Here is a 27914-nt window from a genome sequence, read left to right as displayed (position 1 = left end):
ACCAGTAGACAATAAAAGACCGAAAAATGCAAAATAAAAGTACCGTAGGCTATATTGGTTTGTGTTGAAATCAAACCAGTTTATATTGCATATTGTTACTGTAAGTTGTGAGAGTTTTTATTATATATTGTTTTTTTGGCTTCTTCAATACAATTTCTTGAACAAATAATTTTGTTGTGAAATTAATAACTGTGGAAATGTATGTATGTATTTATTAATACTACAATTGGGTATACACCCGGTGGCAGTGATATATAATATACAATAATAGCATTACAATAATACAATAATTATAGCAAAAAAAAAATAAACGTAAATTTACTTCTAACTATAAATAGACCTAGGACTATAAATAAAAACTATGCTATAATAACGCCTACAATAAGCAACAGTAAACCTATCTTATAAGTACTTCTATTTCACCCAACTATTACCAATTTAAGTAATTACATATCACCTTAATTAATTACATATCATCTTAATTAATTACATATCACCTTAATTTATTTTCATATCAACTAAATTACACATCCTCTTCATTAATTACATATCAACTTAATTAATTACATGACACAACTTAGGTAATTACACTGCACCTACAATTACATTTTCAGTCTAATCTTCTCAATCTTTCCTTAAATGTATTGATTTTGAGAGGACCACCCTGAAAGATTGCCGCAGGTAAGCTGTTCCAGTCTACTATTGTGCGGTTAACAAAGGAAAATTTTGCCACGTCTGTTCCTTGTTTTCTACATTTAAACTTCGTAATATGATCAGCCCTGCCTAAGTATGATGGTGTTACTAATCTAGCATTGATGTCGGTCCATGCTTTGTGTCCCATTTGTGCCTTAAACAAATGTGAAAATTGATCCATTATTTTCTGATTCAGAATATGGGACTACGCCAAGAACTCGATCGGCTCAAGAAAGAAAACCTTCTACTTCGAGACAAACTGTCCAAGTTCACAGATGTCTAGTTCCTTGCCATCACCACCACAATATCACCGTATCACCGCCATCACCAACACGATCACCATCGTCATCGGCATGAACAGCAGCAGCACCTGCCTCAGACCATCCCACTCTGCTGCTGACCGGAGCCAGCACGTTGGATGCTTCGCCTCTCACTGGACCTGGTGGTGTGAGCGTCTTGGACTCATGAATACAGTGAAGTGACGTAGAATGCATAACCTGGTCAGCAGTTTAAGAAGTTACACTCGTTAGGGGATTCCCATTTATCTGACCAAAATGTCGGGTAGTTTGAACTGTGGTAAAGTACCTACATCACAAATGTAACAAAACTGTGTAACCAGTTCTTAACTAAATGCTACAAGCTTTAACGCAAGTAGCACTAGACAAAAATGTCGGTAATTATTTCGCTGCTGTTCTCGGAATTATTACGATTTGTCTGTCTTTACGGTATATCTGTTCTTTGCTGCGACACGTCACCAGTATCTCATTCTCACAGCTGCAAAGTTACATAAGATAAATCAGAATGTCGGATAATCGAAGGTCGTATAGCTAAGACTTTTCTCTACCTGATTTCGTTCACACAATAGCCTTAAAATTCGGGTACACTTCGTTGTCCTATAGTCAATGTTTCCTCTAATCTGCACGGGTGCACAGCCACGAAATAGAGGTGGAGAAAAAATAACTGAAAGTTCTTTTGGAACAGTTCCGCAAATGGAGCAGTTCCAGAAAAAAATTGACAAAAAATCCATGTTCTGAAATAACATTTGTTCTGAATATGGGATAGGCATTTGTTCTGAATATGGAATAGGCATGCAAAATGGTCGTAGAATCAGATTCCACCTGGACATGATTCTATGTGTTTCTTAGGGTCCCACAGATCAGACAGATGTTTTCTTTCTTACTTAACAGTATGGTTCCAACTGTAGTGTTCATTCTGGCTGTGTTGCCAGACTAAAACAAATTTAAGTTATGTACAAATAAAATGTGACAATTATGACAGCTGATATGACATATAAGTAATATGTCGCGTTCATTTGTGCATTTATTTTTGTACTGCTCTGCTGCTCAGCTCTGACGTCCTTTGCTAACAGGCCAGCAACTAGAGCACCATACAAAAATATACAGCACATTACCAGTATGGTAAAAGTTATTAATGATTTGTTAAATTTGTTAAGTAAACAACTTTTTAACTTTCCTACGTTAATATTGAAAATTTTACCTTAATTACCGGTAATGATTAGTTTTGACTTGTATCCGCAATCTTCAGATTCCTAGTCATCTAGTTACTAGAAATATGAAGATCGGAAACAAGTCAAAATTTGTTATTAACCTGGGAGAAGGTGCTTATGTGTTATAACCGAAGGAGGCGCATATTGTCAAAAAGGCTGCGCTACTGAAAATGTTTTATTAAGCTCAACTTATTGATTTTTGCTCGAGCATTTTGTCTCGTGATATTATTTTTATTTTATATATTACAAGATTTTTAATAATACAACCTTGGAACATTGTATTACATTTTCGCATTACATTATTTTTCTGTTTCAAAAGTTAATTACAGTATTTATTTTTTCTTTAATGCCATAATCTAAATTTCAGCAACAAAATGGTTGAATTAAATCTCTAATACAAAATGGAGGAAATAACACAGTACTTTTATAAAAATAAAGTAATGCAACAAAGAAAAATCCTACAGAAATGAATATTACAGTATTATGTAGGAAATACGAAATAATATGTTTTAAATTTCACAATAAATTCAATCTAATATTATGGAAGTAACGTTAACAGAACTAATAAAGTTACAGAAATAATATATCAATATTTTATTAATAATGCAGAATCATTCTTCATATAAAATGCAAAACAGAATAGTACCGGTAAGCTGTTATTTACATAACGTGAGGATTGTTCGACAACACAGAAAGAATGCATGTAATTATAAGTGCACAGCTGTGATTGTTGAAAGTATACAAAATGTCAACAATGCTCTAATTTAGGTTATGTTGGAATCAGGAAGTCACGTCATCAGAATGTTGCCAGTTTAGTGCAACACGCATCTTACTGAAATACAGGGGAATGCATTTTCATCTTGTAACATGAGAGAGCGCATGCAGTCGAAAACACTGCACTATAAAAAGAACAAGCATCTGTTCGAAATAGAGCACAACTTTGATTATTTCAGGTGCACAAATTGTCAACAAGGCACTAATTAAGGATATGAAAAAGTGAGGTCACAGCACAGTCTAGTATATACAGTCACGAAGGTTGAGTTGTTGAGGGTACTAGGAACAATAGACTGTGCCGGTACTATTTCGCATTGTCTGTAATGAGGCGATAGTAGCGATCCTAGTGGTTAGCAACTATCTATGGATGCATATTTACTACGTATTGAGCTTCGTGACTGTATATACTAGACTGTTGTCACAGGTTACCTGTCATTAATGTAATGCAGATTTTAAACAAAGTGCGGTCTTTTCCCTGCTATGCTCCTTCTTCCAGGTTCATTACATTAAGAGTTTCAATATTGACATAGGAAGCTTAGAAAGTTATTTAATTAACAAATTTAACAAATCATTAGTGACACAAGTGTTAAAAGTGTGTAATCAAGAGGTATAGGTTATGTTTTGTGCTTAGTAGGCTGCTACTGTATAAATTGAGCCATTTCGATAAATTTTATTTTCGAATTTAAGCATCTGGCAGACCAAAAATCCACTTACATGTTTTTAATCATAGGACTGACATGTTAAACTAAATAATACTGTATGTGCTAAAACCATTTCCTATTTCAGATAGAAACTGCTACTGGTACCGGTAGTTTTGCTCTCGAGTCATGTGTACAGTTCATGCATACTATTACTTCATACAACTTTCTATAATTTCTATCCAGACAATATACTAGTATCCAAGTACCTCCTACTTAACAGTTCACATGTCAAACTGTTATTTCGGAACTTGTTTCGATCATGTCATTTCAAATGATCAGGAATGGGTGGAACAGTTTCAACCCCATCTCTATCACGAACAGAAGTGCTTCTCAACACACAGAATTGTTGGAATACAGCTGAATTTTGTTTTTAAAAGTGTTGCCAAGAAAACTACCAAATTTCAATGAAAATCTATGTTTCAGCTTAGTAACCTTACTATTATATTACTACCAGCAAAGTCTTAAGAAGTAATAGAGACAGTATTTTGAAGGATTATCAAAGGGAAAAATGTACCGTAAACTGGGGTTACTTTGAACACAGAGGAAACTTTGACCATTTTTCAGAAAATCATATTTAGGTTTCTACATGCTGCACTTGTTATAGATGGAGGTAAATTTGGTATGAGAATGATTTTATGATAATTTACCTCCATCTATAACAAATGCAGCATGTAGAAACCTAAATATGATTTTCTGAAAAAAATGGTCAAAGTTTTCTCTGTGTTCAAAGTAACCCCATTTTACAGTACCTATTAAAATGAATATGTTACCAATATTGTGCCTTCCTCTCTATAAAAAAAAATATAAAATAAGATACACAGATTATGTTTCAAAGTATCATTTGCCTGCGGTGTCAACAATGAAATTTACAAGAAATAATTCTACATTATCAGTAACAGACTTTTTACTTTTGGTGTTTCTTCCCACATGCAGTGAATCTCCCTGATCCCCTTGGAACTGACGAAGAATATAATGAATAAATAAATAAACAAATAAGTTAAATGCAAGCTAACTGAAAGTTCCTTATATGTTGGATAATTTTTTCTGAATATTTCTCCGTTCATAAAATCTCCCCGCATTAGATACTGTACCTTTTCCTCTATACTTGGCAACACTAAATGTGAAAATGTTACTGCTATGTTATATAAAAGTATTTTGCTCAGTGCAGTGGTAGATAAGGTTCGTGCAGGTGTTAAAAAAACTTAAGAGGAAGAAGTAACGTTTTTCTAGCAGAAATCTAGTGGGCAGAAGAAAGGTCTTAGTACCATATATAATATTGGGATTAAAAGGCAGGTTCAAAGCTAAAATTTCAATGTGGATTTTTCTGTGCTTACTAACCTCGTGTTGGTATGCATTACTACTGCCTGAAACGTGGCTAATGTTAGCCATGTGCCTGAAAATTATAACATAATATCGTCACCATTATTGAAGAACAGTAATAATTTATGCATAGAAAAAGAGGGCTGGGCAGCATGATTTGTGGTTCCTTCGTCTTTATTCTTTATCTTCGTGGCATACTTTATTTATTATAATACCGGTACAAATTATTCAATTCAGTCTACGAGGCTATAATGTGAAGTATGAATTATTTGATTTTTTTAAGATGTGATTTTATTACACGTAAGAAATCACATTCCTTTGTAATTTGTTCTCTATAACCTAACTTTCGAAAAACAAATTTTAATTACTTATATCGAGTTTTATATTTTCTTGTATAGATTATTTTATCTGTTATTGTTGGTAAATATGAATTTTCTATTGTTAAAAGTTAAATCACTCGTACAATAAAGCTCCACTCTCCAGTATTTCTTTTACAACTAAAAGAAAATTATATATCACTACCGTTTCTATTTTTTGACACAATGTTTAGTACAATTAACGGTGGTTTTATTACATTTTAAAAATGTTATCATACATATATATCTTAATATTTATATATGCCAATGGACACAGTAAACAGTCAATATAATGCTGCCACCATTTACGTCTGTACAAGCCTACAAGACGGTTAATATCTGCGTAAAAGATTTAGGGAACTATTTTAGTTAGGAAATAACTTCACGTCTGTTATCTCATTTCTTTATAATTTGAGTGAAATATAAGTTGTTACAACTTTGTAATTTAATATATTTCGTTCTTGCATGTTATCAGAGGTAGGCTATTTATGTACAATGTATGTTCCCAACATACATAACATATAAGTGCTACATTAGAATTTTATTATTTTTTATTGTTAGATATTTTGAATGATATCTTCAAAATAAAGGTTAATACATGGTTAAACACTGTAGAAAGTGATTGGCACTATAATACCAGTTTAATATAAATAAGTAAATAAATAAATATATAATATAGATAGATAAATAAATTAAACGGTCATATTGTATAAAAATGAAATGAATGAATGATTGAATGAATGACTTGTCTTCTACTTTTCAATGGTTTTAAATTTAAAATTATACTTTTCACTTGTTTTAAATTTGTAATTAGATTTTCGTAAATGCATAACCATACTATTATGCGGTAATGCATCCAAAAACTGACGGTTCCAATCTTTAGGAGCCTCTAATACTTATTGATTCAAATGCGTTACAAAATAGATGGAAGAAACATTGCCTGTCAGATTCTTTATTTCATTTTTCGAAGTTTAAATCAGATATTAAAGATGGTACTTCCTTTGTTATATTGACAGGCCAGTTTGAGAGAGAAACAACTCAAAATATCAAGTTTTTTCTTTTCCTTCATTGTTCTATATACACTTTTAACACTTATATAATCACTGATTAACTTTGTAACTTCTTTATTGTGTTAATATGAGGAATTTTATCTGGCTGACTAATTTCGAAGTGGTATTCTTCATTGTCCAAAGCCTAGTATCCTTGATGCTTAATTTTTCCCCTTTTTTATCGCATGTTGACTAGAAAGCGTAATAAGTTTAGAAGTAAATAATATTATAGTTTATTGAAAGAATTGAAATTTGAATATTCACAATTAATATTGAAATATATATAATATATTTCGGCTTAAATGTTTGTAGATTGTTTTACGTAAACATTCCGAAATCGTGTTTTGCGTGTATCAGAATTTTTAATACAGTTCGTACAACGAGAAAATTAGGAAGAAGACTCTCCATCAAAATGAAATGATTTGACCATAATGTAGCTTTTATAGCAGTAACTAGAGATTACCTGAAAGCACTTCGCAAGGTGAGAATATTGCAGCGATTCGGACAATGAAGAATACCACTTCGAAATTAGTCAGTCAGGTAAAATTCCTCACATTAACTTTGTAACTTGTTTACTGTGTTAATTAGTGATTATAAAGTTTTGAGAAACCTGAATCTTTAAACTCTCATGTTGCTGTGAAAAATCTATGGATCACTGAAATAATTACTCTAAATTCTGTTAACGATGTTTTATATATACTGTAAGTTTCAAATTATTTTATAGGTTATGTTTTATTAGACTTTTCACAACAACATTAAGTTTTAGAATTGAGGTTTCTCGAAACTTTAAATTTTGAGTTGTTTCCCTTTTGAACTGGTTTGTCAATATTACACAGTTATTTTATGTATTTTATTGTGAAGTGTGATTACTACCTGAATTGAAATGCTATTGTCTTTAATGTCTTTCTCGTTATTGATGAAATCACGAGTACTTTACTAATAATTCATGAGTCATGACTTATACCGATTAGTTGTAACTTCCAAATTGTCGCGTACAGGTTATGCTAAAGAAACGAAGCTATGAGGTCCGAAATCTGGTCCACAATGGAGCAAAATGAACTGATAATTACTGGGTTGTGGAGCTGGTAGCCCAGGAATGCTATTAAACCCAACATATGACAGACATTTTTATGCTCTTTGTGATACTGCAATTCGTCCTGTAATCAGATGGGCCTATCTAATTCAAGTATTTGAAATTTAGAAAAGTGGGCTCATTTCGTGATACACATCTTGTATACTGCAACATACTGCATCCTCCATTTTGCTTTTTTTCAGTGGTAGAATCCAAATCCAGAGTAAACTAAGACAAGTGAATTTTATTATTTTTGCACTTTAATTATTAGCTAGCAGACATGTGCTGTATTTTTACAAGTTTTCTTAATGTCCCAAAATCTGAAAATGCTCATTTTAAATTTTTTATTCGATTACTCTTGTGAAAATTTCCTGGAAGTCATATAAAATTCCTATAAAATCGTTTTTGGCCTAAAATATGATCTATGAGGGTTGTTCCAAAAGTAATGCCTCCTATTTATTTTCACGGAAACTAAAATATATATACAGAAAGCATAATAAGATAGTTAAATAAAGCAAGATTTAAGTTACATACAGTTATTTTTCCACATAGTCACCACCATTCTTTATGCAACTTTTCCAGTGATGAGTGAGAGCCTGTATGCCACACTTGTAAAAATTTGAACAAGCAAAGACAAGTCACTTCTTTGTTACAGCTACAGTGGCAGCATCCTTGTCTGAAAAATGTTGTCCGTCCATATAATTCATCTTTCATAGGCTCAAAGAGATGAGGTCTAACCCCTCTAAAACCGAACTATACGGTAGATGTAGTAGGACAGTCCAGCTAAATTTCGCAATGTACTCTGTGGTCGCGAAAGTGGTATGGAGCATGGCCTTATTGTGTTGCAAGCGAAAGGTTTCCATTTCTGGCCTGACTCTGGAAATTCAGACTTTCAATTTAGCGAGCATCTGCTTGCAGCTTTCAGAAGTGGCAGTTCCTCCAGGTTCGAGAACATCCAAACAATCACATCCCGCCTATATGAAAGGATTATCATTTTTATCACTTTTGAATCGCACTACCCATGGCCTCACAGTGCTCACATCCACTGTATTGTCTCCGTACACCTTTAACAAGTATCGATGGATGTCATTGGGTGCAATTTGTTCAGCAGTGAGGTATTCAATAACACCTCTCTGTTTCTTTTGTACCTTGTCATATACCATTTTGGTAGATTGTCGCACGACAACCAAACTAACAGGACATTAGCGTGAAGGTTCAACCTTTACTATTATGCCACTAACATCCGGCTCAGGTATTACAGGTCAACACAAAAAAATAGGAGGCAATACTTTCGGAATGATCCTCGTATATTAACAGCAGACTTTATTATTAACTGGTATAAAATTACTTTTAAAGCCAGTATAATGGATTATGAAACGAGTACACAATATGAAAATAAATATCATACCTTTCCTTCTGTAAATCAATGAAAAAATTAATAACATAAGTGAAGAATTGGTACCATTTGGTTATGTCCTATCTCCCTTGCACATGTGAAATGTATTTCATTTGTTTTTTAAGTCAAATAATTTACATTAAATAACGTTTAGTACATGCTGGCACTGGGTTTCCCTTCCTCATCTTCATTATCCTTACATTACACTTACAAGAACACTTACACACACACTCACCCTAATACACGACATAACTTTCACAGATACACATCATGCACAGCATGTCTGTCGAATTGGTATGCAACTTGAAAATGGGTCACAGACCTGCCATCTATCCGCAATATCCAAGTGAAAGTGGGTAGACATTGGATACATACATGTTGTTTAATCAAATGTTCGAAAACAAGTTGAAACCTCTTAAGTGACGCCAATAGAGCATCCTTCATGAGGCAACTAAGCCAGGAAATATTGAAATAGGGTTGCCATTCCTTTTCCCCTCCATTGCATACATCGCTGACTAGTAACATATTACACTTGTCAAACTTTAGATGTATACAAACAATTGTTCTTCCTCTGACACACATCATCAAGTGAGATGTACTGCCTGATAACAGATAATGTTTACTAAGTCATAAAATATGTGTACTGCTAACAAAATTTTATATCATCGTCGTTTATTTTCATTTATTCTGTTTTAAAGGAGCTGAATATAAAAACTGAAGCACCTCTTGTGCAGATATTTATTATTTTTATTTTTTAAGGGCATTCCGCTATTTGCCTCATGTATACTATAGTTTATTGTTTTATTGTATCTGCTCTTATATTTGCTGTTTTGCTACATCCTTCTGGGCTCCCTTATGCTCTCCTGCAGGGACATTCACAGTCTCAGTCAAGAAGTTGGCCCAAACAGCACGAGAGAACCTTGTCTGGTCTAGTATCATATTGGTAGAAAGTTCATAGTTTTCTCAATCATAGACAGGATTCCTTCACGAGTTTACACCTTTTCCAGTTGTATTTCAGATTAGTCAATTAAATTTCAGATAGTATCAATTGTATTTCAGAAAACATCAATTGTATTTCAGATAGTATCATTTGTATTTCAGATTAGTCAATTCAATTTCAGATAGTATCAATTGTATTTCAGAAAACATCAATTGTATTTCAGATTTGTCAATTGTATTTCAGAAATGATCATTTGTATTTCAGAAGTTACGGTTGGCACGTTATTCTCCAATGTTAAATCCAATCGAGATCATTTGGTGTAAAGTGAAGAAGTACGTAAAAACCCATCTTGGAATTCCTGACGTCATAGCTTCTGGTGTTGTAGGCTAATTTACCTACTGTAGGGAATAAAATTGATGAAGCAACACACATAATATTGTTGGTGGTGATTGTGCTAGTGCAGTACAACACAGTACAATTCATCAAGCTGCAGCTTTATAGCTATGAAGAATATGCCTATCGGACACTAAAATGCAATAAAGTTGAGGATTTTTTAAATCCATTTTCCATTTTTTAAATATGTGTTAAAATATCAAGTAGGCCTACATTTGTTATTTTGTGAAATAAAAGTGACTATGTAATTTTAAATGCATTGCTTATTTTCTGAAATACATTTGATACCATCTGAAATACAATTGACAAATCTGAAATACATTTGATACCATCTGAAATACATTTGATACCATCTGAAATACAATTGACAAATCTGAAATACATTTGATACCATCTGAAATACAATTGATACCATCTGAAATACAATTGACAAATCTGAAATACAATTGATACCATCTGAAATACAATTGACAAATCTGAAATACATTTGATACCATCTGAAATACAATTGACAAATCTGAAATAAATTTGATACCATCTGAAATACAGTTGACAAATCTGAAATACATTTGATACCATCTGAAATACAGTTGACAAATCTGAAATACATTTGATACCATATTAAATAAAATTGACAAATCTGAAATACATTTGATACCATCTGAAATACAATTGACAAATCTGAAATACATTTGATACCATCTGAAATACAATTGACAAATCTGAAATACATTTGATACCATCTGAAGTACAATTGACAAATCTGAAATAAATTTGATACCATCTGAAATACAGTTGACAAATCTGAAATACATTTGATACCATCTGAAATACAGTTGACAAATCTGAAATACATTTGATACCATCTGAAATACAGTTGACAAATCTGAAATAATTTGATACCATCTGAAATACAATTGACAAATCTGAAATACATTTGATACCATCTGAAATACAATAATTGACAAATCTGAAATACAATTGATACCATCTGAAATACAATTGACAAATCTGAAATACAATTGATACCATCTGAAATACAATTGACAAATCTGAAATACAATTGATAATTTCTGAAATTAAGTTGACTAATCTGAAATACATTTGATAATATCTGAAATAGAATTGATATTTTCTTAAATACAACTGGAAAAGATGTAGTCACAGAAAGAACCACAACTTCACTTCCCTTATTATGAGTTTTTATTGCTCTTTAAAAATCCATCACCCACAGCCAGAGTTGAAGCCATAAATTCACAATTCAATTCACATCATTTTCGTTGCAGGTATCAAAGTGGAGGATGCAGTTAGTGCTAAATTTTCTTATATAAGAACTCAAATTTACTTTAAATTTCCTGAAAAGATGTTGTTCACTATAATACTGACATTCGAATACCAGAACGGCCAACTTAGTTATGATATATGAAGAAAAGTTCGTGTGTGTGAGACATTTATTCATGTTGATGAAATGACGGGATAATGGGCAGCTCCTTAGCTAATTGCTTTTAGGCTTTAAACAGTTGTTGTTTACAGCTCCGATACAGGTACAAACAGTAAGCAAAATAACCCCATTTTAAATCGACTAACATTAAGATATCATACAGTTTACATGATAGGAAACGTAGCACTTCACATGTTAATCCTGTATTAGATAGAATTCAATTATTGCAGCTATTGCTCTTGTTGTTCAGAGTAACTTTTATATTTTTTTTACACAAAAACTTCCAGCCCCAAAAGCACTTCGTGGTTAAGGCCTACATGTATTATGTTTATTCCTTGAGAAAAAAAAATTCTGGAGCATAAGAAACTGGACTAATGAACAACATGAAGGTAACACTGTTCTTGAATATGAAGTTCATATGATGTACCATTATTACATTTTTCCAGTGTTATTCGTATCACTGCATTCTATGTCATATATGTTGAAACCATATTCAGACTATGTACCGCAGTCAGCTCTGAACATTAGTGAAAGGGTCAGTAATGATAAAAAATATAATTCTGTGGCCGGGAGGAAAAAGGTCTTAAGTCATTTTTTTTGTGAAAATGAGATTTTTTATATATTCTGAATGGAAACAGTTCTCTACAATCTGGTAAAACGGTTAAAGTCAAATAAGACTCCTGACTGGATTTATAGAGCGTTACCAAATGTCCTAAGTATTTTTTGAATGGAGCACACACAGAATAAAGGACTTAAGAATATTTAATGCTTTATTCCTTACAAACATCACATGTTTACTTTCCATGCTTCCCTATTAAAAATGTCTAACTTGTATTTTAGCCATTTTATCACATACTGATGTCCTTTCATTTTAAAACTTTAAGCACCAGGGTAAACAGTCCTATAATTGTTTAAGACCCATTTTGCATTCCTAATAATTTACATTTATCATTTATTTTGACATGAAAAAGGTCTTATGTTAAAATAGTCCGTTCTACTCAGTTTGGGTTCTAGTCTTAAAAGGGCTTAAGTGCTGCTATTTTTGGAAATAATCAAGAAAATTATTAAATGAGCAACATTACCTATTTTAGAAGAAATATAAACAAATAATATCCAGGAAAGACCTCTTAATTAAAAAAAAAAAACTATAATTGACACCAATTTCAATCTTTCTACTGTTCTCCTGCAAAGTATAAAATTTTTACTTAAGACCTTTTTCCTCCCAGCCACATAATTGAAGGGTATAGAAAAAGAACGAGCTCAGTTCACTTTAATAAATTGTTCAGGAGAGCAGTTTAAAGTCTGTCTTTAGCATACAAGGTAGAAGTGAATTAGCCTTGTTGATTTCCAGAGTGAATAGCTCAAGTGAATTAGCCTTGTTGATTTCCAGAGTGAATAGCTCATGTTGTATGTAAAAAAAAAAAAAAAAAAAAAAAAAAAACATGATATCATATTGATATAAAGTTAATAGTTTTTTTTTTTTTTTTTCAGAAAAAAATGTTCTTCCCAAATGTTTAACAGTCTCTTATTCAGTAACTATTGCAAGTCGGATTGTGATTTTTGTCCGTATCAATAGAAAATATAATAAAGAATCATTTATCCCTCTGTCATATTTCAGTAGCATGCATGATTTTCATGTAAATTTAATTTTTAAAACCTCTAAATTCAAGCCATTGCACGAAGCGAGCAAATGGCAACATCTTGGCACCTACCGAGACACACCGAGTTCGTTGACCTCTTACATCTGTATCACGAGTAGAGTGTGTTAGCGGCGATGTTGCCGGACTGTTGAATCTTCAAACTTAATTTTCTAATTAAAACGTAATATAGATTTTCTATTCATTTACTTGTACTTTATCGTCCTTTTAAATCTGCAAGGTTATTTCACTTCCACCCTGTATACTTTCATTGTATGCCAAATCTAAAATCTGTCATAGCACTTAGACTGTTCACATTATCACAGTGTTTCATTCATAGGATTAGACTACATGGAATCCTACTACACACAACACGCATAACTCATCTTTGAAGAAAAGTGGACAAAGCTGGTTCTTTCCCTGTACCCTTCAATTTCGCATCAAGTTTTCCAGGCTCAAAATAAATCATCTCTGGAAAATACTCATGAATAATTTCATCAGAAAGGGAGATAAAGCACCTGAAATAGAAATTTGGAGCTATAAAATAAGTGTACATTATACAGTCGAACCTCTATACAACAATTTTCTTGGGGACTATAAAAATTATGTTGTTTATCAGGGTTATTGTTGTATTGAGAGGTTATGACATTTTGCCCAAATTTATCTTCTGAAAGAGAATATAATAGAAATAAGCACAAAACAACATTACATGCTATGAAATAACATTTACTCACATTTTGATTATTGGTGGTACCCTATTTGATTTTTCTTCTCCAGGTGCCATCTTAATGAAAGAAATTTTTAAAACTTTATAGCCAGCTATTATTTGCTTTGAAGTTCGAATCATCAAGTAACTATACTGGTAAAATCAAGCGCTTTTTGTTACACAATAAGGCTGTTATAAGAATGTTAAATGTCCTTACTTTAAGGTAGCAATGTCAGTGTCTTCTGTTGCCTACCACTTGCGATACTGTTCTTCATTTCCTTACGTTTCTTTATAAATTTTGCGAGTATTGAATTCGCAAACCCGTACTCTTTAGCCACTGCAGTCTGCTTCTACTCCTTATCAAAATCACTAAATGCAGCTAATTTAGTCTCTAAACTGATTTCTTTCATGTTACACCTGCCATAATTAACAATTAAGAAGAGAAAAATAAGAAAAATTTGAGAATGCTGGGTTTGCAGTGAAAGACCTGCCCTTGAGCAGAAAACAGTGAATGAATGAACTCGAATGTGAAAGATGCCAGTGGCAGGAAACGTAAAGGCAAATGCTATTAAGAGTTAAGCGTACTTGAAGAAGGTAGAACTCTATTGTAAAACACACTTTGCGCAGAATTCCAAGATCGGTTAACAAAAGTATAAACGGGGTGGATGAAATAATGGAAAACATTTTTAAGAAGGTGATACTGAGTGAAAATGAAATAGTAATTAACGTGAAAATCAAGTAAAGTAAAAAAACAAAAATTGTATATAATAAAATTACAAATTTTTTTAACATCCGATCAGGGTTTCTCCTAAATGTGATTATCGTTGTAATGATGGATAAAACATACTCGTATTTAAAATATAGGAAATACACCAGAACCGATAGAATTTATTGTTGCATCAGGGTCTATCATTATATTGGTTTTCGTTGTAGAGAGGTTCGACTGACTCTTTATTTTTTCGCAGGATGCAGATTATTGTTTAAAGAAATAAATTTTTCTACACGTACATATTGCAGGTACATGGAGGTTTTCGAAAGCAAAAATTTATTTTAGTTTGAATTCTACAGCTTATAGAATTGTTTCTCTGACATACAGGACAATGCTTACTGTAAAAATGTAAAAATGAAGGTTTTATATACTTGGTAAGAATATAACTAGGATATATAAATTGAAATATACATATACAAATCTGATTTTCAGGTATAGCTCCCTGTGAAGCTGACTTGAATGTAATTTCAAGGGAAAAATTGTTCTGGGGCTGGTTATCGAATGCAGGACCTTTGGCTGAGCGCACCAACTGAGCTACCCAGAAATTTCACTGTTTGTTAACAGGAAAACCACAAATTTAAGTCACACAGAACTTGGTATGCACTCAATGCTGGGTCTCTTGACATCTTGTCAACCCACTTGAGGTATGTGGATGTAAAGGGAATATTTGGATGGAGTTATGCAACAACAGACCAACCGACAATTTGAAAAAAAAAAAAAAAAAAGAGAGAGAGAGAGAGAGATATTTGCACAAATCTGTTGTTCATTGGATTATTTAACTCTGAAAAAATCAAGAATGCGATATCTACATTTCGTTCCTGTTTATAAGCAAAATTAGTTTATTTTATAAAATTTATTTATTTATTTTGCTTTGCAATATTAATTCAACTGCTGGTCTGTTATTAAAAATTGGTTAGCCTTTTTTTAAATATTATTTGTGCTACTTTTTGTAATAATGTTACAATACTTTTTGCATAAAATGTTTAATAAAAACCAGATTTATTTCAATATCAGTATCTCGAAAACAGGTTTTTGGCAGTTGGCCTCTTATTGCGTAACTCCGTTCCATTTGAGCCTAAGTTTGGTAGAGTTCCTAGGTAGCTTAGTGAGTAGAGTGTTGGAGCACTCGGCCAAAGGTCCCAGGTTCGATACCCAGCTCTGGAACAATTTTTCCCTTGAAAGTATTCAAGGAAATATACATAGTTTATTAAATTTACAAACAGAGAAAAGTATTCGATTTAGATAATACATTTTCCAGATTGTATTAAGTCCAAGAGTCTTTTTTATTCAGTTGCGTACTGGTATTTAAATTTATACTGTAAAAATAATACTTTAAGACTTAAAAAAATTATTTTTAACAAATTACAACAGTGACATTGGCAGAAATTATGTAATGCTTCATAAAATATGAATAATTGAATAGAAAATGGTGTCAGAGTAGAAGCCAAATTAAAATCGACATTGGACTGAAGATCGTAGTACATTATTTTACATTAATTTTGTTACAGTTTGTGGTCTTTGAATAGTCAAAACATCTTGTTGTATCTGTAATAGTTTGTAATGTTTTATAATACTTGGTGAACGAAGGTAATAATATAATTCTTGTGGCTATGTATCTTGTAAGAATGTCCTGTCTCATGATTTTTCTGGAAGGATGGAGTAAAAACTTGACGAATCAGTAGCAATGTCAAGTCTCTGAGATTTAAGTTCGAAATTTCAAAACGTGAATCATAAATTTAGAACATGTACAAATTGATCGTCCAGTTCAAAAGTGCAACAACTCAAAAATTGCCATTTTTTAGTTATTTATACTACTGAAAGCCCCTTTCGGAGCTCTTTCCGATTCAGTATTGAGATAAGTCATATTTACAACCAAAAAGAAAAAAAAAACTAAATAAACTGCTTTAGAAATAATTATAAGTATGGACTTTACTAATTCATTATCAGTACATTTCGAAATGTATTAATAATGAACTGGAAGATTGTGATAAACTCGTCCTGAATACTGACTCATTTCTAATTGTCGTGGTTATGAACCAGAACTCTGACCCTTTCTAAGTGATTTATATGAAACTTTCAACTGAAGATATCTCAAAACTTGTTTTTTTGAGTTGTCGCACTTTTGAACTAGACGGTCGAAATATCAATGCTATTGTAATGTGTAACTGACTGAAGTTAGACAGTTCATAATTGAATAGGCGCCCAGAACAAGGTTGTAACCCTCATTTCTCATAAGTAGACTTTTCCGTGAAGTAATGATGCACTATGTGTAATGCTTATTCTCGTGTTAAAATCAGCACACATGTCTGATTGTCAATCGTGCTCTAAAAAATTTAAAGTATGTACAGTACAGTGTTTTCCCCCATTTTTTAAGAATTCCGTACTTGCTGGTTACAACCTCGTTCTGGATGGCTATTCAATTCATAAGTTATTTTATATTTCACCGAAAGGTAACAATGTAATATTATAAGATTCATAGATTTTTCTACTTGTCGCAGTTGTGTTATATTGGTACTAAACTGTTGGGGCTGGAAGAGAGTATGCTGAGATTGTTACAAAGTATCTCTTAAGAGTTTTATGATAATTAACCCTTTGTAGGCTGCTAGGACAACAGGGTGGTTAGCTAGTCCGAAGTGCTTGAAATGGGTTGCTGTTATAAGACCAAGACATAATGAGAGAAACCCAGTGAATCTTTTGTAATACATTTTGTAACTCTACACATATTCACATCTTTTAATTTACATTCTTTGTACTATCAGTGTTTCTTTCAGATGTTATTTATATCCAAAGGTAAATTTATATTAATTATGTTAACATCCTGTTATAACATGTTGTCGTCATCACTTCCACTGCATTATTGAGGGTTTCATTATTATATCTGTGGACTCTTTAAACCATTTCAAGCACATTTTGTTCGCCATTTTTTGTGGAAGGACTGTTGTCCATAGGGATTTTTTATTGTTAAATAATGACAATGTCATGTTTATTATTTTTATTATAATAGAAATGAAGGGAAGAGATTTGAGGGGTTGTGGGCAAGAACATGGTAACCCACAATTTATTGGTTTTGAGAAAAATGAGGCAAAGTAACTGTGTTATGTATTCCAAAGAAGGGAAATGTGGGTTTTCGAAACAAGTATAACAAGCCATCTCTTGGGGATAGACGCAAACTACTTCGTCACTAGATAGAGCATGTCCCCTAACATATTATCGCCATGTTAGTTCAAAATTCGGTGGATTCATCCGTCTGTTTCCGTGAAGTGCAGACATGTTCATCATCATCAAGCATCATCCATTATTCACGTAAGTTAATAATTTGTTAGTCACCTCAGTGCGGTACTTCGGTACTACGAACAAAATAGAATTGAATATGAAGTAACTTAATTACAAAAACGAATGTAAAACGCGAAAATACATTCAACGTTTTGACAAGATTACTACTTGAAAACGAACTTTTTTCAAACGACACACTACGATGCAGAGGCTCGACCGGATTGGTTAGCAGTAGCGTCATTAAATAAGAATGCAGTGAAGTGAAGTAGTTCAAAATTCGTCTTCATGTGGGTTACCATGTTCTTGCCCACAACCCCTCATTTATTATCGGTACCAGAAACTACTAGTAAAAACTGTGGTAAGAGATAAGTGACATTGCTAAGAGAGAGAGTAAATATGGAAATGCTTGTTAATCAGAGGGTAGATGTTAAAGAATTGTTAAGTTTTATAGGACTCAAAAAGTCCGGCTCGATTCATACAGGGTTATGGGTAACTTTTCAGTTTTACTCTAAACAAAGATAATATGAATTTGCGTAGGTATTTTAGAAATGTTAAATAGAGAAACTATATATATTAGCACAGCATAGCGGATGTGTGAGTGTTTAGGAAGTGTGCTTGTGTCCTCTGTTGAAACTCGTTTCAAAAAAAGCATCTGTTTCTATGTAGCTTTCTGTCCGAGCTCGCAACATCACGAAAGATGAAAATGTGGTGACACACATCACATTTCAGCATTAAACATGTGGTAGTCTGTGTAATTTCCTTGTAAGTAGCTAGCAGATGGCACTTTTACCATGGTTAAGTAACAAATCAGTCTCTAGTTGTAGTCTTGTTACTGTTTGTTGCTGTGCTTTTTGTATATTAAGTTGTTGTGGAGTCGGAAACATTAGTAAAGTGCCAAGTGATTGGATGGAATGTGGGATTAACTTCTTCGCAGTTATATACTCTCACCTCTTATTCGATCCTTTCAGTCATGAATGACAAGTGTAAGTGATACCTTTAGTATTTTTAGAAATTTTCCTTTGGGATAAGGGATTTTTGGAGGGAGGGGAGAATGTGTAAATTCCATTATGAGGCTGAATGGAAAAATTTTTATTGTTTTTGGTAAAGGGTTAGAAGAATATATTAATAGCACAGAAACTTAAATGATGATAACGTGTAAGTTGACATTTTTAACGGACTAGAAATGCTAACGTGATGACTTTGCATGAACTTGAAATTTAAGTAGTACCTAACATACTTTAAAAAAATTCGAGTGTGATTCTGACAGTCTAGTTCAGTAAAACTGCATCTGACATATTATAAACTGCAGCTAATAAAATATTAATCACGTGTTAATAGTTCATATTTGACAGACAACAATTTTAGGGCAAGTTTTCTCGAGTTCCTTCTCCTCGAATATAAATCTTTTTCTTCTTTATCATCATCATCATCATCATCATCTGGGACCGGATTTGTAGGTTTTTACCTATTTTTTTCCTTGCTTCTCAACTCCTAATCTTCAATAATTTTCCGAATCATGATCGTATGTGTCGTAAATGTGAATTCTGTTGAACCTAAAAGAACCTAAATTGAACCTTAGTATCTAAAAAAAACCTAAATCATTCGTTGATAAACGTTATCCTGTATTTACTCCGTTATATATTGATTTTTTTATTTTGAGAGAAATGTCAATACATTGAGAGAAGAAGAAGAAGAAGAAGAAGAACAACAACACTCGACGTGTGGAGGAGGCTGCCTCAATTCCCAAGGCAAAATCTGTACTTAGCAGTGATATCATCTATGACTCCCTTGCTTTTCTCAAGGCACATTTCAGTGACCTTCCAAAATATATTGAGTACCGTACTTGGAATCTTCGTCGCTACAACTGAAAGATGCAATTGGCGTCATTGACTTGCTTCTACAGAAACGAAGTACCAGGACCCGTGGGTGAAGCTGTCACATTAAAACTGAAGAAAGTATTGCAGAGGAATCTAGGGTTTGAAAAAATGAAAAATGTGTGCTCCATTCTCCAGAGGAAAAGCTTCAATTGTCAGTTACCGTGGGTACCTGCTGCAGTGGCAGCGATGAAATTTGCACCTATGACGTCATATACTGTCAAAAGAACCTTTTCGTCTTTCAAATGTATTTTGAGAGACAATAGAAAAAACTTCTCATTCGAGAATCTTGAAAAGTATTTGGTCACATATTGCAACCAGGAACAGTAGGTACCAGTAAATAATGTTTTGTTTGTTTGTTTGTTTGTTTGTTACTTTTTAAAATAATTCTTGATCAAGTTTGAACAAATTTAATTCAAAAGTTGTGTGTGTATTGTACCTTTTATCTATTGAAAACTGAAATTTATGTAGTTATATCAAGGAAAATTATATTAGATGAAATGTTAATTGTAACAATAATTTATTCAAATTACAAATAATGTTTATAATCTTATAAATTTTGATAAACAGTTCGATTCTTGAAAAGGTCAGTTTCGTGGTCCATGTTGCCTTAATAAATAAATATTTATTTTTTAAGAAAAACTGTAAGGATACATTTTTAACGATCGGGTAGTTTTTGCGACCCTTTTCAAAGACTGGACATAAAACCTAAAAATACCTATTTCACCTATTCCAAAAACCTAAAATGGTCTTTTTAAAACCCTAAAAATCCGGTCCCTATTCATCATCATCTCACATACTCATGAAGAAGTTCATAGTCTTGCAATCAATAAAATATTTTCTGGCATATAGTGAAGGCTTTGTTACTAAATGTGTTCCATATTCCATATTCTGTACTTACTGATTACAATTGAAGGCAATTCCTGACCAACTGAAGGATGTGAAATCATCCTTATTGAGAAAGCACTTAAAAGTTCCTTTAGATGTGAAAACTACTCCCAATATACTTTCACTATTAGCAAATCTAGAACTAAAATGGTCCACACGTGTGGAGTAATGGTGATTGCGTCTGACTGCAAAACCAGATGACCCGGGTTTGAATCCCAGTCAGGGCAAGTTACCTGGTTGAGGTTTTTTTCGGGATTTTCTCTCAACCCAATATGAGGAAATGCTGGATAACTATTGGTGCTGTCCACACCTATGGAGTAACGGTCAGCGCGTCTGGCTGCGAAACCAGGTGGCCCAGGTTCGAATCCCGGTTGGGACAAGTTACCTGGTTGGGGTTTTTTCCGGGGTTTTCCCTCAACCCAATACGAGCAAATGCTGGGTAACTTTCGGTGTTGGACCCCAGACTCATTTCACCGGCATTATCACCTTTGTATCATTCAGACGCTAAATAACCTAGATGTTGATACAGTGTCGTAAAATAACCCAATAAAATAAAATAAAAACTATTGGTGCTGGACCCCGGACTCATTTCACCAGCATTATCACCTTCATTTCATTCAGACGGTAAATAAACTGAGATGTTGATACAACATCGTAAAATAACCCACAAAAAAAAAAAAACTAAAATGTGATCTATACAGTGAGAATTAAAACATATGTTACTTCTAAAAATGTATGTATTAAAATACTACTGTGACTGTCAAATTAGCAGAATAAGAACTTATTGTAATTTGTTATTAATGGACAAAAATTTGCTCCGGTACCGAGGATCGAACCTGTGACCCTCAGTTCTACGCACTGAATGCTCTAACCACTGAGCTACTCCGAAATTCTTGTAATTATTTTCCTTTCAACAAATATCTTACTACTAAAGCTATACGTTACACATAGTACATGAATGTAATTAAATTTTCAAAATTGTAGTTAACGTTTCATTTGAAATGTATTTCTGATTTCACAAATAACTATTTCAGACCCAAATTGCTTTAACTAGGGAATGATAATAGTAACTTGAACCTAAAAACTCAGTCGATTTGATCTGAAACTTAACCTGCCCATCATCTAACAACTTATATGAAATTTCGTATTTCAAAATGCACCAATACCTTGTGTTTAAATTCTGAATTCATTTGAGTGGAAATACAGTGCATTTTTTGATAGGACTATTGTTTATTATGTAGCTTATGATTAACAGTTTACACGGTATAAAATCTCGTACTATGTATATGTAGGTACCTTATATAAAGTTCTGCTACATGGTGGATATAGAGTGTGGTTTGTTTGATTAAAATACAGAATCATTTTCAATCTGAAATAGAATCTATGTATGAAGCGTACCAACTGACAATTTTGTATAAACAAATTTACCCTTGTATATAAGATATGAAAGTATTGGGCTTCATAGATGTGTGACAACTTCTGAACTTGTTTTCCTGTTAAATATTATCCTCCAGCTCTTCATTCCAGTCAGTTTCATCCAGTCTTCTCTCTGTAAAAAATGGCGTTTTTTTCTATCAAAATTACCTTTATCTTGAATAAACTACAGATTGTCTTCAGACATTTCATTAGAGCTCTAGATGTTACTGATTTTGCCCTCTGTGTTTAGATCGCAGAGGTTCTCTTTTGCCTCTGGGACTATATTAAAATACCAGTTTTTGGGAATCTGTTATTGTACATTCTTTGAAATTATTGTGTTCATTTCGTTTGGCAAGATTTTATGTCTTGCTCTAAATGTTTCACACTATTTTATTCTGGTATAACATTAACATCTTTGATGACTCGATCTTGTGAATACTCACAATGACCATACAAAACTCATCTGTGATTTGCTAGTTTTTTGGGCATCCATCTTCTTTATATTCTAAACTTTGCTGTTATTAATCAATATTATTTTTGAAATTATATTATTTACTCTTAACTTTGCTTATGTTGTACAAAACTACGATTGTCCCACTGATTTTGTAGGCTACTGTATTTTATAATTTCACTGTCATTCCTGTCATAAAATTTTCAAGTGAATGGTCTCAGAAACTTATTCTTCCGTTGCATTTGTCAATTTATTTTTATTTTAACCCTCGGTATGTTTACTACAAAATTCCGTAGCCTTTATCTTGTAAATGAATATTTTCAATCCAAATGTTTTAGCAGTTTTGCTTAGTTCATGCATTACAATTTCTAACGCATCTTCAATCATTAGTTTGTAAAAGGTACTAAACTCCTGTTCCATCGAGTCTTGTCACAATATTATGTGTAGAACGACTTCAGGTATGCTTAAAAGGCATATAAAATTTTCCAGGATAAAATCATCACATTCACGTAACTGTAACAAAACTAAGGTAAACAAAGGACTGAGAATGTACTAGAAACAAAAATTAAGAAAAATTGTAAAGTTAGAAAAGTGGGTTTCAAGCTTCATAAAGAAACGTAATCATCAAAGTAAACTATACTAATGATGGGCATTTTGTAATGTGAAAAAAAAATGCATAAAATAAAGACCAATACTCCAAATATTTTGTTTAATGTTCATGAATATTTCAGTAAAACAAATTAAGTGGTTGAAGTAGCAGATCTGTGCTGATTTATTAGGGATCATTCAAGCTGCAATGCTGCGATTTTACATCCTAATTAGTTTGGTCGTGAGTAAGTCCTTTATATGTATGCATATGTGCATTTAGAAATGTATTTCCATATTCTTGAATATATGCAAGACCTTCTCGTAAGATAGTTAAATGAAAGTTAGTACAAATGACAAAATTTTAAATACTGTCATTACATTGCTTTAAAATACTGTCTCCTTTTTTTACATCAACTTACACTCATAAATAATTATACAGAATTTTTGTAATAGGTTGGCAATGTTATACATTCACCCTCATGGACACTATCATCCAGCCAAACTTTAAAATTTATAGGATATGAAATGATATACCTCAGGGACCATTCTGTCTATCTTGCTGAGCTGGTCTCAGCATTTTTAACTAGACAGTTTCTTCCTTGAGTTTTGTAACATAACAGTACGAATCATACCATATTGTGCTATGTGGGGAAATTCGTTCAGAAATTTTATAAATGACTTGATGAAGAAAGTATTTCCGTGCCTTTTTATTAAGATTTATGCTACGTAAGTTTCTTTCTGATGTAAATAAATTAGTGGAGAAATCATATGTAAAACCGACGCATAATTGGTTGGGAGGAATATGCAGTAAGTGGTTTATATGTGGGCTATTTTTAAAGTAAGGACTGTTTTACAAAAAAAAAAAAACCATGAACTACGAAACATATTGGGTATATGTTATTTTTTCTGAGATGCTACATACATTTAGCTACTTTTCTATGTATTAATTGCTATTGTTATTGAAACATTTGCTATAGCAGGAGACAAGTTTCTGTAGACCCTCCTTATAGAAGTCTGCTGCCTGAGACGACAACCATTCATGGGCTGCTGTTTTCACTTCATTGTAGTGTTGAAATTCATTTTGTCTGCCAGCATTATTTTGCTTCACGACAATGCGAGGCCCATACAGTCCAGACCTGGCGCCAACTACAGATGGGCGATAGTCACAATAGTATCGATAGTACTATCGACTATTGTTCATACTATTGATAGTATTAATCAAAACTATCGATACTATTGATAATAATTACAAACTTTTTTTTGTTAATTTGTTATAAACTGAATATATATCTGAATTTGCCTAAACGCGTACTGAACTGTAAATTTAATTATATATAATGAATTGAATCTGAATTACATACTAATGACATAATATTATAACCCGTCCTTAAAGTCCCAACATTAGCCATTCATTATGTTTTTTTTTTTTTTTTAACATGTGATTATTGCTCCAAGGATAGTCTAAGTTTCCCATTATAATAAGCATTTCCACTTTGTTGGGATGCAGAAGGTTTCGCCTTTCATTGATTAAGTTTTCAGTTTTGGATAACAGTCTTTCCGAAGCAACTAAAGATCTCAGTGAATACAGATTCTTTCTGACAAAATTACTGTACTTAGTTGTGGGTGAATGGTGTATGATAAAAGGAACATATAAGTGAAAACAGAATACTGGATTTGCTTAGTTAAATATTAAAAATAATGAGTGCAAGTCTGAAATTTGCGTAGTAGTTAAATAGGGATTTAATGTAAAAAAATATACTTGATAGTAAGGTTGAATTGATAAATTATAATTAAGGATAACTATCTTCCTTAACTTTGTAGATTAATGGCGATCATGAAGACTGGTTCCAGCCAATCAGAAAGACACAACCCAATCTCTCAACTCTCATTATAAAGTGACTATATCCTTCCCGGGCCTACTCTGCCTTCTATGCAAGATATGTAGAACGCTCGTATTCTACTCATGATTGCAAAGTGAAGAATCATGTGAGTTGTTCGTTTACAATTCAAAAGAATATCGTTACTTGGAATCATAGACTGGGATGAGTTCTGAACAACCGTGAATGAATCATTAAACAGATGATTCGTAATATCTGATTGAATCGCTGAAAAAGAATCATGTTGCCCAGCTCGTTTAAAACCCTTATATTATTATGAATGATCTTTCCATTTTTCGATATTGTCGATAGTCATCAGAACTATCGATAGTGCTATCGACTATTGCCCATCACTAGTGTCAACGGACTACCATGGCTTTCTCCATCTGAAGATGTTCCTCACCAGAAAGCATTTCAACACTGACTATGAAGTGAAAACAGTGGTCCAGGATTAATTGTCATCTCAGACTGTGGACTATGAGGAGGGTCTGCAGAAACTTGTCTCTTGCTATGACAAATAACAATAGCAACTACTGGTACATAGAAAAATAGTTAAATGTATGTAGCATCCGAGAAAAAATAGAGTACGATACCTAAATGTTTTGTAGTTCACGATTTATTGAAAAACAGTCCTTACTTTAAAAATAGCCCACGTACATAAGTTTGTGCAGGGCATTTAGCAATAGTGATAGCTGAACTGTTGGGTAATATAGAGGCATATTGTGCAAAAATTCATAATAGCAGTAATGCAAAGAAATACCTCTGAAATGTCAATTTATTTTCGTTTTACACTACCAAAATAAGATGTTCTTTAAATTAATTATGAACGGTATAATTTGTATTGGCAATGTCGTTATGAAACAGTTAAATGTCCTCTACATGGATTTTTTAACATCAACAAGAAAGTAGAACAAAAACATTAATATAATTAGAAGTGCAATATATATATATATATATATATATATAAATATATATATATATATATATATCATATAATGGTTTCTGTGATTCCCTAATCAGTAGGAAACTAAGTTTAGATGAAACTGTTTCTTGCAATGCACACAAATTAAAAATACGCACATCAGACGACTGTAATTCGGAAATAGAAAATGTTTTCACTTTCTCTTTTTTACATCAGAAACATCCTTCGTGACATAAATCTTAAGAAATACATTACGATATTTCCAATACTAAAGGGAAGTTATTTTGATAAATAAATATGCTTCATTGGGGTTGTAAACATATGTGAATTTATTTTGGAATTTACAAAAACTGATCATATTAATCAGTATTTTCTTTTTAATTCATTTTATAAACAATTTTTATGCATGTTATCTTTTAAGATCTTTCCCAGGGGAAAAAAATAACCGGCCATAGGTGATATTTCAATGTAGTACTACTATTAAGAATGTGTAGGGACTACTTTACTTCCATCTAAATTACACAGTGCTTAGTCACCAAGTGCAACCACACATAAAATCAGACACAATGGCACTGATCTAATGTGGAAGGCTACAAAGTATTGATAGAGACAAACTATTATGTCACAGCTAGAAAATGAGAGAATATTCGTTGTTTATTATATAATTATATATAGATATAAATATATATATATTTACATAACACATAATATATATTTTATTAAAAAGTTTTGACAAAAAATTACATCAAACGTCAGCAAGTTGGTCGATCAGTGTTGATTGTTGTAAGAAATTATACATTTTTAGTGTTTATTCTTTTATGGAATGGTGTTCAGCTTGTTGTAAAAGTACATTGCAGCTAATAAAATTTGTTTGCAGTGTATTGGAAAAAGAATGGATTTTTCTTTTCTACTTTGGCATAAATTACTTAATAGATTATTCAGTTGTTTTAAAACATTGTCTGCATATTTTCTATCATCTGATGTAAAAAGATAGCAAGTGGAGTGTAATTATTGATATAATTGTCTTAATTATATTCGTTCTTCAGGGAAATGATACAGGATTGACTACAACATTGTGAAGAGGAAGAGTAGACTTAATAAATCAACATGTGAAATTGAAAAAACTTGGGTGTCAAAGTTCATGTGTCCAAATGTCCATGCTAAGAGTACCTAAGTACAGTTCTCATAACGTTTTGTAACTCTCATTTTTTGTAAACTTAAATTTCAAAACAGCAAATAAGTAGGAGTTACATTTTGGAGTTCATGAATACAATAAAATTATGATTACAACAAGTGTTGAAAAATAAAATAAAATTTCAAGATTTCTTTTTTTCACTCTTTTTTAATTTCCTTGCTTTCATCCATATCAATCCTCGGAAATAATCCATAGAAACTATTTTCCTATTCTATGAAAAATATCGTGTCCTACGTCATAGCATCTTCATCTATGGCGTCCTGCCCATTCACCACTGTGGAGTAATGGTTAGCACCTCCGACTGTGAAACAAGTGAGCCAGGGTTAAAATCCTGGTGTTACCTGATTGGGATTTTTTCCGAGGTTTTCCCCTTTCAACCAATTGAAGTGTAATTGCTGGGTAATTTTCAGCATTGGATCTTAAATTCATTTCGTTTTCATTAATTTCAACTTCATCTATTTCAGGTCGACTGAAGATGCAGCAGATGTAGAACTGTGACTTGTACACAGATAGCGTCAAATTGAGAAAGCTACAGAAGTCCTAGGGGAGAGGAGGGGGACGGAGGTGTCTAGTTCTGTCGGATCGAGTGTTGTAGCTGAATCGATAGGTGGCACCACACATTGAATCATGATACAGGAATGCGGTTCTAAGGACTTCAACAATCATTCCATAATAA

The 27914-nt window shown here is 32.6% G+C and overlaps 1 protein-coding gene across 5 annotated transcripts in view; it reads left to right on the top strand.

Moving 5' to 3' along the window:
* The window catches only part of Pdp1 (PAR-domain protein 1), a 588948-nt gene extending 561574 nt beyond the window's left edge, over window positions 1–27374 (top strand). For all 5 annotated transcript variants that reach the window (XM_069828052.1, XM_069828050.1, XM_069828048.1 and 2 more), the window contains exon 6: window positions 890–27374. In XM_069828052.1, the coding sequence (XP_069684153.1) occupies window positions 890–976 (87 nt within the window). In that variant the 3' untranslated portion in view covers window positions 977–27374. The remainder of the gene's footprint in view (window positions 1–889) is intronic.
* The last annotated feature ends 540 nt before the right edge of the window (window positions 27375–27914 follow it).

The sequence above is a fragment of the Periplaneta americana genome, chromosome 6, assembly GCF_040183065.1.
Source record: "Periplaneta americana isolate PAMFEO1 chromosome 6, P.americana_PAMFEO1_priV1, whole genome shotgun sequence".
Lineage (NCBI taxonomy): Eukaryota > Metazoa > Arthropoda > Insecta > Blattodea > Blattidae > Periplaneta > Periplaneta americana.
Note: the sequence above shows the minus strand (reverse complement) of the source record. Positions and strands in the feature narration are given on the sequence as shown.